Source organism: Pteropus alecto, unplaced genomic scaffold, assembly GCF_000325575.1.
Source record: "Pteropus alecto unplaced genomic scaffold, ASM32557v1 scaffold22, whole genome shotgun sequence".
In the NCBI taxonomy this organism is placed as follows: domain Eukaryota; kingdom Metazoa; phylum Chordata; class Mammalia; order Chiroptera; family Pteropodidae; genus Pteropus; species Pteropus alecto.
Window position 1 is genome coordinate 6,754,378 of NW_006434839.1, and position 12,513 is coordinate 6,766,890.

The following is a 12,513-nucleotide window of genomic DNA, read 5'->3' on the forward strand; positions in this document are numbered from 1 at the left end:
CGCTCTTTCGCGTTATCATTAGTCACCACCACTTATTATGGCTTCTTTGTTCCTAGCAACCCCCTTGCTTTGGCCCAAGTGCACCAAACCTCGATAAGCACGCAGCCTTCACAAGGACACTTAAATCATTTGAGGAGCACTCGGCCTTTAATGGTCCAAAGTCTCATACAAAACCAGACAAAGATAAGTTTGAGGCATGTAGAGCTGAAAGGAAGACCTATCACTTCTACCCTTGGGTCTGCTAGACTAAGATCTAACCAGACACAAGTACACCCTCCCCGGGTAACCGGAAATTTAAAGAGATCAAACATTCCACCAGATCCACTTATTCTGGGCTATCAGCTGCCAACTGCTATTTTCTAAGTTTGTCCATGTACTGAGGTGTCCATGATGTTCACCTCAGGTTTCACTGGACTTAGACACCTGAGCTCTCTGACTTGTGCATTTGCCACATCTACTCTGAGAGCCAAAAGGATCTCTTTGGCTTCCCATCAATTTGTGCTTTAAGCATTAGCAGTGAACATAAAACACCGGGAGAGTCTTGGCCCTCTAGAAGCTGAGCCCAATTTAGAGGAAGATTTCTCCTTTAGCTTACAAAGGTTAACTTAATTCTGTTTATCGGGCAACATACTACCTATCCATTTACAAGGCAGAACAAAAATTCTAGGAGCAGACATCTTTCTGGAGACTCAATGGCCTGGTTGACAACATGATTGTAATATGCCACCCAAAAATGAGGCTATCAAAGTTTTAATGGCTGAGAAATGATGAAAACTATTTCTGCAAGAATAATTTCACAAGTTATCTGGCTTGAAATACTGACAAAAAGCTAGTTTTACTTTAAAGTATGGAATCCTCAGCTAGCCAAAATATCAAATGAAACAAAACCTAAGAATAACCCAGTTTCAGACCTAGATTAGAAATAGAAATTGCATCCGTCTCCTCGAAAAACCTCTCCAGGTCATGGATCAGTACCAGTAAGATTTGTGGATTTTCCTACCCGACAGCAAACTTTAAGTTCTCTCTGCCTGAGGTTAATTTTATCACTATTTAAAGACTTATGTAGCAGTTAACAAAAGTAAAAATTTTACATTCTGTCTCTGTTAATCTCCAGGAAAAAAGAGATCAAAGCCTAAAAACTGAAGTGACTTGTTTTGGGGGTCACCATCAGCGGTAAACACTGGAACTGGAACTCCCTGCCTCCATCTACAGAACACTGCTTAGCACAGCGAAGGGTTACACATTTTTTTTAAGCCAACAATGGCTAACTGGGCAGTTTTGTTTTGAAAAAAGAGATGAAAAAACTGAGGTTTTTTTTCAGAATCACAGAACCTGAAAGATGGGTTTGTTCAAAGTGATCCTCTTATTTCCTGTATTATGCAGAATCCCACAATAAATGGAACATTGTTTCTAATGTATCTCAACTTTATACACTTGACGTGCAGCCAACAGTATGACAGGCATATCACTGAGTAGGTGACATTTTGGAAGGTGCTGCTGAGCTCAAAGGGGCAAAAACATGTATTTCTATTATCACAGTTTTGAAAAAAAGTGTGAAACTGAAAAAGGAGCGTAACGGTGTATGGTCACAGGGCTGACACCAGGAGAAAACTCTGACACCCTGTTACTATGATAGCTATAGCCTGTGTCCTCCCTAAGCCGTCTCCAGACACAAACACGCCGAGACAAATGAGCCTTCCAACTACAGAATGGATCCTACCTGCCAGGGAAAGCCCAGGCTCCAGGGGAGAAAAACTGCTGAAGTCTTTACAGGATCAAAAATTATTTTCTTTTCTAAGATTCAATAAACAAAAGAATAATTCAGTTTTTCAGCAAGAAACATTTTCCATTCAAGGGAACACTGAAATTTGAACTCCAGACACTTGTAACTCCATTCATCATACGATCCCATTACCTTCATTCGTGCTGGTACATACTTAACCACAGGTGTCTTTTGGTCTTCTCAATGACTTTGTTCTCCAGGAATGACTTTAACCGAAAGAGTATTCCACCAACAAGTAGATGAACACTAAACTGGCCCTAAGCATATAAAACTCTACATGGAAACTGAAAACAAAAATCTTTTGTAAATGCATGCTGGGGAATATTCTCCTGTGTGATACTCGTGCCAGATTGCTAAGCCTGAATCTAGTGGGAAAAGGTACACTATTGCAGGCTCCCCCTCACTTCACCAGAGTGAGCTCTCCATCTTTAGTTCATCTTTATCTAATAACTAACACATAGTTGGCCTAATAATTTAACACGAAACCATGGTAACTAGGCTGACAGGTTGACTACATGGTTTTATAGACTTTCTAAAAGACTCCCAAAAAGTTTACAAATCCTGATCTCTCTTCTTTCTTTTACCATCTTATGAAAGCCTGTCTCATTTATTTCACTATTAGACAATACCTCAAGTAATATAATCCAGATTCTCCACTAGCCTACAAAATAGTTTCCCTGCCCCAGTCTCCAGCTTCTCCAGTCAGTTCTTCTGACTACCTTAATCTTCCTTCATCTCATCACACCCAGTCAAAATCCTGAAATGTCCTAAAACAAAGACTCAAACTTTACCATGCACACAAATAACCTGAAAAGCTTGTTAAACACAGATTGTATGGCCCCACCCCTAGTTTCTGATTTGCTGGTGTGAGGCAGGGATAAAATCTTGCATTTTTAACATGTTCCCAGGTAACACTTATGCTGCTGGGCTAGGAAACACACTTTGAGAACCAGTGGCCCAAGCAACAGCTCCCAATTCCAAGATCCTAAACAAACATATTAGAATCACCTTAGAAGCTTACACAGACACACACACACACACAGAATCCAGTCCTTATCAAAGAGATTCTCATTCAGAAGTTCTACAGTGGGGCTAGGAATCAATCTCTAGATAAATCTAATACACACTTAGCTTCAAATACCATTAGTCTAAAGATAAGTCGCAAACAAACCTCTTACATGACACCACGCATTCCACAACTTATACCCAGATCTACCTATGGAAACTTATCTTCTGGTCCACAAAATAAACTCTCAGTCACAGGTAAACCATTCTTCTTCTTACTTACCCCTGAATATCTTTGAACGCTCATTACTTTTTCGCCACTTACCAATATCATCTATCCTATCTAGAGTGTCATTCTCCATCTCTTCCTCTCTGAATCCCCCAAGGATCAGCTCATCAATCTTAAAAACCTTTCTTGGTCCATTCAACATGTCTCAAATATAGGACATATTGTGCCAACTACCACTCTTACATTTGACAACATCAGTTCATTTGTGTCTGCGTCACTGCATATCCAATTTATTGATGGGTATATACAGTACAATATTATTCAGTAATCTATAACCTGAGAGGATTTTGAGGAAGCTAGGAAATATAGGAACCCAAAAACAATGTAAAAGTTGTATAACAATTTTATTGTGTAATAACAATTTAAAATATTTAGATGATTGTCATCCCAATAATTTTTAATAAAAATAAATTTAAAAAATTTAAAATCGCCAAGATACCATAAAAAAAAAATAAACTATTTAGATGAACCTCATATTCCAAAAGGCTTTATTCTCGAATATGTGCATTAATAATAAAGATGAGCAGAAATTAAGAAACAATCAACCCATAGTTAACTCAAGTCATGACTAAGGTCATTCTTCTAAAACATTAAAAAAAAAAAAAAAAACACAGATGGGGACAGAAAAGTAGATATGTAAGAACCTGAGAAAAATGGAGAAAGTTAAAAGGCAAAGAACACTGCTACGCTTTGACCTCAAACCAATTAAATATAATATGCGAAACGAAATGTTATTTCTATGTTACACCTCTCACTTTGTATTATTAGATAAGTTTGAGTTTTATGTTCTTTAGCTGTTAAATATCTTATCCTAATGGTATACCTATGCATTAACATGAAACAGCAATAGTATTGCCAAGTGTAGGATTTGGAGACTACAAGTCACAGAGATACAGCTGATAGCTCTTTGTGTCTTAAACATTCTTGTGGGGTGGGGAATGGAAAATGAATGTTAATTATACACGAGGTTTCTTTTTAGGGTAATGAAACGTTCTAAAATCCTATCGTAGTAATGGTTGCACAACTCTGTAAATATACTAAAAATCATCGACATCTATACTTTAAACGGGTGAATCTTATGGTATGTAAATTATATCTCAATCAAGCTATTTAAATAAACAAATAACTCATTTCATAATATGAGGATAGGATTCCCAAATCACTCTTTTAAAACCACATATGTGAAAAGTATAACTCATTTACTATGTCAGAAACATTTTTAGTCGTTTTTAAAGTTAATGTCTGATAGAACTTAAAGTTCCTTAGTTTATTATAAATATTATTAATATGAGATAAATGAGTTTTGTTTTCCAAAATGTAGGAATCATGTACATTTGACAAAATAGGAAAGCTAAGTAAGGCATAATATCTTATTTTGCTTCTGACCATAATTCTTCATAATAGTATTATAAATAGGATCCTAAAAGATTGTTGAATTTAGAACATTTTTCTAAGTTAGTCAAATAGCCGAGATCATAAAAACTTATGAAGTATTTTATAATCTTGTGACACTAGGATTACATAGTCCATACCATATTATATTTTCAGGTTTCAAATGCCGTAAGTATTATGATAGAAAAAATTCCATTTGATAATATTATATATTCCAATAGTGTATAATGTTTGCATAATACAAACTATTTTTATTAGTATTTCATGTTATAGCTCCTTCCATTTGTATATTTTTAATCTATCTATATTTATATTTAAAGTATATCTCTCACATCCAAAATAAAAAACTTGTATTAAAACATGGATATATAGTCTTCAAAATACCACTGTTAGAAACGGTCCAAAAAAAAAAGGCTATGAGTCTACGGCCATGCCACCCTGAACAAGCCTAATTCTGTCTGATCTCAGAAGCTAAGCAGGGTCGGGCCTGGTTAGTACTTGGATGGGAGACCGCCTAGGAAGACCAGGTGCTGTAGGTGTAAAAATATAAAAAATAAGGGATTGTAAGCTGAAAAGGTCCTTGTAATCTGTGAGGTCGACCAAGGGTTGCCTCGCCTAAAAAATAAATAAATAAATTACTGAAAAAAACAGGCTATGGAAATGTTCGTGTTTAAGGGATACTAAAGGGACCTGAAAAATAAATGCAATATCTAACCCTAGACTGGATTCTCTACTGGAGGGAAAAAAAAAAAAAAAAAAACTCTGCCAAGAAGAATGGGGCAACTGACGAAACTAGAACAGAGAGTCGATCTGACAACTTGCTGTTAAACTGTTCAGAGAAAAACATTCGTGTGTGTGTGTGTGTGTGTGTGTACATACATGTACACATGTACAGATAGAGAAAACAACTGATAAAGTAACAAAATGTTAATAGTTGAATCTGAATAAAGACATATATGGATGCTCACTGTACTATTCTTATTGTTACAACCCTTCTAAAAAGTTTGAAATTTACAAATTAAAAAGTAATAAAATAACATAAAATGCATCTCATAAACGGCATGGTTGGGTCTTATTTTTTCTTGTTTTTAAGCCAACCTGACAAACTCTGTCTTTTAATTAAAGTGGCTAGTTCATTTACATTTAATGTACTTACTTATATGGTAAGTATAAGTCTAACACCTTGCTATTTTCTACTCATCCCATCTTTGCTTTGTTCTTTGCCTATCCTTCTTCCTCTCTTGCTTTTAGATTAATTAAATATTTACTCACTATTCAATTTTGTCCCCTCTACAAACTCTTTAGCTATACATCTATTTTACAATTTTGGTGTTTGCTCTAGGGATCAAAATATGCATCCTGAACTTACCAGTATACTTTAGCCATCATGCCTCTTCCTATACAGGCATACCTCGGTTTATTGTGTTTTACAGATGTTATGCTTTTTACAAATTGAAGGCAAGACCCTTCAACAGCGAAAAGATTAGGACTCGCTTTACTGCAATACTCCTTTGATTGCCATCGCCTGGAATTGAACCTGCAGTATCTCCGAGGTAAACCTGTATAATGTAAGAAACTTATAGCACTGCAGTTTCATTTATCCTACTCCTATCTTTTGTATAATTATCATACATTTTACTCCTAAATATATTCTAAAACCCACATATATTATTATTTTTGCTTTAAATAGAAATTAAACAATGAGAAAATTTTATTCTTACCCACACATTTACCACTTTTGGTCCTCTTTATATTTTCCTATAGATGGTACCATCTGCATAATTTTTCTTTCCCTTAAAAAAACTGTCTATAACATTTCTTGGAGTCCAGGTCTAGTGGTGACAAATTCTCTCAGCTTTAATCCCTCTGAAAAGGTCTCTATTTAACCTACATTTCAAAAAGATTTTCAGTGGATATAAAATTCCAGATTGACAATTTTTGTATTTTCCAGCACTTTCAAGATGTCATCTATTGATTTCTAGCTTGCACTGCTTCTCATGAGATGTTAGAAAAAAATTTTATCATTCGCAATGTGTCTTTTCCTCTGTCTATCTTTAAGATTTTTTTCTTTGGTTTTCAGCAATCTGATGATGATATGTCAAGTTTTTCTTTGTGTTAATCTTGCTTCAGATTTGTTGAGCTTCTTGGATCTGTGGGTTTATGTTTTTCAACAAATTTAGAAATTTTTGGTCACTGTTTCTTCCATAATTTTCTACCCCAATCTCTCCCCTCTCCTTCCATACCTACAACTACACAATTGTTAGACTACATGATATTGTCCCATAGGACTTTATGGTTTTGCTCATTGTTCTTCTCAGTCTAGTTTTCCCTGTGCTTTGGTATAGATTATTTCAATTAATTTACCTTCAAGTTCTCTGATCCTTTCTTCTATAGGATGCAATCTGATGCTAAATCTATCTGGTGAATTTTTCCTTTCAGATATTATCAACTTTTTTAAAATCTCAGTTATCGGTCACATTTTTCGATGTTTTCGCAATTATAACAATTGTATGCTCAACATTATGAACATTTTGTTATTGAGAATCTGGATTATACTGTCTCACTTTATAATGAGTTTTGTTCTGGCAGGCAATTAATACGCAGGTAGATCAGGCTGATACTGTAGAGACTTAGCTTGGCCTGTGTTATGCGAGATCTACAGTAACCCTTACTCTACAACTAGAAGGGCCTTGTTCCTAAGACATAATCTTTCTGAGGTCATATCAAAAGCACAGGATGTTCAACAAGTCCACCCCACACTGAGTGGTTTGAACTCCAACATTTCCAAGTATTTGGCACCTTCTGGAATCTCCATGCAGCTCAGTCCCACAGTAGCTCTTTCCTACCAAGCATTGTGGTATATGCAGCTTCATATTTGAACAAAGGCTCAATGGCACTCTTCATATTTCTGAGGCTCTTTCTCTGAGCAATTCTTGCTTCACCATAATCCACAAATCCCAGCTACCTCCACATTCCTGAACTCTAATCTCTGCCTTTTAGAGAGTCTGCTGCTGTTTAGGCTTCACTATGCCATAGTTTGGAAAACATCTCCAAAGCACCAGCTGGGATGACTGTGGAGCTCATCACATACTTTCTCTTCTCAACTGACCATGCTGACTGCCTGAGTTCACCCAGTCTTAGAGCTGCCTGCAACAGGAGGTAACTTCAACATGGCCTGAAAATGAAGTCTTTAATTCTAACTATTTTTGAAATAGCTTTAAAATCTACAGTCTTATTTCATCTTTATCATGAATATGTAACACAAAAGGCACATATTATTTCCATATGATAGATTAGCCAATCAAGATATAAGAAGTTAAATAGCAGGTTCTAAACAATAAAGGTATTTTATTCAATACCCAAATATTCATCAAGCATCTACTACAAGCATATAGTAACTGATATAGTAGCAAAAAAGAACTCAGGGAATATGCTACCCATATTCTTTCTACTGAACCATCAATAAAGTACACAGACTGTACTCCCCGCTCAAAAAAAAAGCCTAATGAATGAATAAGAATCAATCATTCAACCCACCAGGAACATGTCTACACTCTCAAAAATAACTACAACTTCCATTCGTTATTTATTTATTCCTGCAAGACTCCTATTTTCCATGCAAGTAATTTCATTCCTACAGTTATATTTTTTCAATTCCCTACATATACTTGATTTTTTTCATATTAGTAGATACTGTTTAACCAAGACATTTCTATTTAGCTATGTCAAATTTGTTTCAGCTGACTCTTAATTGTATTTCTAATTTTCATCTGGCCAAATCGAATATATTTTCCCGGCACATGGAGAGAAAATATAATAAAATTTCTAAATACCATCTCTGCAGCATCCTATCAAACAGTAATACCATTCCTCCAATCTTAAACAAATCAATCAAAATGATACATTTACACTTATATTCTCCTCTCAAAATTAGCTCTTGACCAGTGATTCACCCCAATGTATGGAAGGGTGGACTGTAGGAAAATGGTCATAAAATTAATCTACATATATGTTTATAAAATAGTGTTTAAGAACATTTTTATATTGATTACCTTATTATGTAACTAATTCCAGTGAAGTAAAGTACTTTACAACCAAAAGCCAAACACCATACATCCTTGATCACTACATACTGAGAAGCTCTTTCTGACTTTAAAAGGCAGGCAAAAGAAGTTTGTTAAAAGGTCTTCTGAAGATGATAGAGTCCATGAGATCAGTAGCATCGCCTTTAAACAGAAACATTACTTTCTCACCCTGTTTAAGAAAATATTTTAGGTGGCTCATTTTTCTGTCATCGTTCCAACCTGTTACTATGAGTCAAGATAGCATCCTTTTTAAAAAGGACCTTACCTGGAGGACATCTTGGATCTTCACCCACACATCTGCCATGTCTCCTGCTGAGTCAGTGGAGTGACGACGGCGTTCTGCAGGTAACCCAGAACCACAGAGTGTGCAGTGGCTACAGCATTAAACTTGTCAAACAGCAATTCCAGCAGTTCTAGAAGTAACCTAGCCAAAAACAACCAAACAAGTAAATAACAAACATACACACAGAGATGATTTACACTTGGCTGCAAGAAAACCACCAGACTAAAGTGAAGTAGCACACTACAGGTAAACAGCACAATAACAGATTTCAACAGGTTTGATTTCAAACAGTTGCATGATCTAAGCAACTTTGGAAAACTTATCTAAGCCTCGATTTCCTGTGCTATAAAATGGAAATGACATAAGAATTTAAAAACCAACTGTAAAGCCTCTAAACCACCAGTAGCAGTGCAATATACAAACATTTCAGTGATTACAATACTACTATTTTGTACTCAGGTAGACAGTTTCCCCAAGGAATTCAGGCAATTTTTCAGACAGCAGTTCGGATGTCACACAGACCATGCTATTCCCTAGCAATAAATTGGCCACTTTGGTAAGGATCCTAATCCTTTTAGTCATGGACAGCTTGCTTACTACATTCAAATGCATGGCCGAGGTTGCCTGAAAAAAATATACACCTGCCAAGCAATCTGACTTTCACCACAGGAAGCGGCTTAGTCATCCGCATTAACTCATTTTTCATAGTGAGAGATGCTGGACACATATTATTACATCAATTTTATATACTCAAGGACACAAAATGAGGTTGGAGGCAGCTGGGCCTAGAACAAAAGTTGATTTCCATGTCAGTGCATTTAGCCACCTACCTCTCACTACAGTTCTAGAATAAAGATGTATATTCAGAGATAGCTTGGAGCTTTATGTCATGGAAGCAAATAATTTATCTACCACTGAGCTTGCAGCTTCACTGACCACCAGGCTCGGAATCTTCTTTTCCTTCTCTGAACTTGTATAGTATTTTATCTACTTTATTTTATCCAACTTAACCACATGTGGCTCACAAATGTATCTCAGTAAACATGGGTCACATTTATTTATATATAGACTTTTTACCTCCCTTCTCCATTATTAGTCTTTCGGTGTAGGCACTGCTGTATTCATCTGTATACTTAAGAGGACTTAGGACAATGGTCAGCAAACTCTGCTGAATGAATTTAATGTGGATACCATGAACAAGAACAAAAAATTTTGGATGTGACCTTTATTGCATATTGTGTGGCTCTCAGTTCATAGTTTCTGAATAGACTTATAAACCAACCTGGAAAGTAGAAAAGCAAAGCAAAAGAGCTTGTCGGCAGTGTCAACTAACAAGATCTTATTACCATAAATAAAAGGTTATGACTACAATCTCATCTAAACATACAGCATATTATCTATTCCTTTGGCTTCTTTACTGCCCAATTATTATAATTAATGTGTCAATGTGACAGCCAATAACTATCTTAAGATAAAACCCTAATACCTATTTGACAGTTTCATTTAGATGAGACAGAATCAATAAAAATTTATGTAGTACTCAGTCTAGACTATACATAATCCAGAATTTACACATTGTATTTATAAATAAGAGCCATTGTACCTTCTGAATAATGATTTTTTAAAAATCTTTTAAAGGTCAATTTATGTTTATACTCACATATACCTAAAACGATTCTTCTTTCTCATGTGTTATTGGAGAACTACTCAAATATCAGCAGAGAGAGGGACAAAGTACTGAAAGGTGCATCTGACACAACAGCCAAAATAGTTAATTCAGTGCAGGGAAATAATCTGTATAAAAGTGGTATCTGGCATCACAGAGTAAATACCTGATTAAGTGAAGGTCCTATTTTTCAAAAAAAAAGATTCGTGTTGAGTAGGTAAGCCTGTGGTTCCCAAATATCAATCCACAGACCATAATGTATTTGTCAGTGGTACGTAGCAAAATAAGAAAAATAGGACCATATATTGACTTTTCACAAAGCTAAATTTATTTGATATTTTTTTGTACTCTCTTGACAGGAAAATCTGTTATTTTCTCTCATGATGGCAGTTATATTGCCAAATGTCCCTATTTGACAAAATTAAAACTTTATAACCTTATGTTATGCTCCAACATTTTGTGAAATCATATTGATCCATGACATTCGGAAGCCTGAGGTACACTGATGTCCAACTTCCCAATGGCATGAAGTTCTAGGTACATGCCTGCAAAGCAGCAATGAAGCAGAAAACACTGGAAGAGAAGTGGCTCCTCTGAATGGAGGAGTGCTGTCTGGTTATCTCCAGAGCCACCAAGCTCATGACTGCACACCTTGACTGCCACTCAAGGACAAGAGCAACTCAGAAACCAGGGGACGTGCTCCATTTAGAAAAGAGACCTAGCAGGGAACTGAGTTGTAAGATGAGATCCACGGTAACTATTAACATCATAGAAAGAGCAACCCCTTGATAAAATGTGGACAGAGTGCCAACTTCCTTCACTCCTAAAGGATCAATGCCAAGGCAGATCTGCTGCAGTATGACCATCATAGCCACAGGAGAGACTAAACTGGGGAAGAAAAAAAGGGAGAAGAGACAGGCCAGACGTGGTGAGATGCTACTCGTAGCATTTGCTTACTTTGAATTGCTCACCCATTTAAAAAAGAGAGAAGCTCTCATTTGCCTTCTCAGCACACAATCATGGCACTAATAAAACCTGAAGCTCCAACATCAAAATTATAACCTTTTGTGCTGTAAATGATACCGCCAAGAGAGTAAAAAGATAACCAATGAGAGAAAATATTTGCAAATCACATATCTGATAAAGAATTTAAAGTTAGAATATCTAAAGAATTCTCACAACTCATAACAAAAAGACAAATAACTGAATTTAAAAATGGAGAAAGGATCTGAATACACATTTCTCCAAAGAAAATATATGAGGACCGATGAGCAAACAAAAAGACGTTCAACATCATTAGCCATCAGAAACATGCAAATCGAAACCGCAAGATACCACTCCAATCCACCAGGATGGCTGTAATCAAACGGACAATAAAAAACGTTGCTGAGGACGCAGAGAAATTAGAATTCTTTTACATTGCTGGTGGGAACGTAAAATGTTACAGCTGTTTGGAAAACAGTTTGGCAGTTCCTCAAACCATTAAACAGAGTCACTATATATGGACCCAGCAATTCCAAAGTGTGTACCCAAGACACACAAAAACACACATGTGCACAAAAACTTGTATGCAAATACTCATCAGTGAGGGCCAAACAGAAAGAAAATGTAGAAACAGAGGAAGAAGGAACGTGGTGTCCTAAAAAGTGAAGTATGAAAGCTGACTCCTTCAGATTCCGACTACCACGAGACATTAGCTCTTCTCTTCTGAATCACTTGTTTTTTGTTTGTTTTTCCTTCTAATATAAGTAACTTGTAAGAAACAAAACAAATTCATTCTTTCCTAGCACTGATCATTCCTAACCTTTTAATTATGAAAAAAAATCTCTCAACTTCTCCAAGTATTCCCATCTGTAAAATCAAAGCCTTCATTAATACCTGTTCTAGAAGCCTCACAGAACTGCTAAAAAGACCAAATCAGAAAAACAGAACCAGTCAAGGAAATAGTACGATATTAAAGAGAGGGAAAAGTCAGGATTCCTTTGTCTGGGTTTCTGGCTTGATCAACTC

The 12,513-nt window shown here is 36.0% G+C and overlaps 1 protein-coding gene and 1 pseudogene across 1 annotated transcript in view; one reads left to right on the plus strand and one right to left on the minus strand.

Moving 5' to 3' along the window:
- EXOC4 (exocyst complex component 4) overlaps positions 1-12,513 on the minus strand; it is a 643,761-nt gene that overhangs the window by 543,486 nt on the left and 87,762 nt on the right. The window contains 2 exon segments of the mRNA XM_015588393.2: positions 8,820-8,863; positions 8,866-8,978. Coding sequence (XP_015443879.1) covers positions 8,820-8,863; positions 8,866-8,978 — 157 coding nt within the window.
- Positions 4,890-5,008, plus strand: LOC112478867 (annotated as a pseudogene).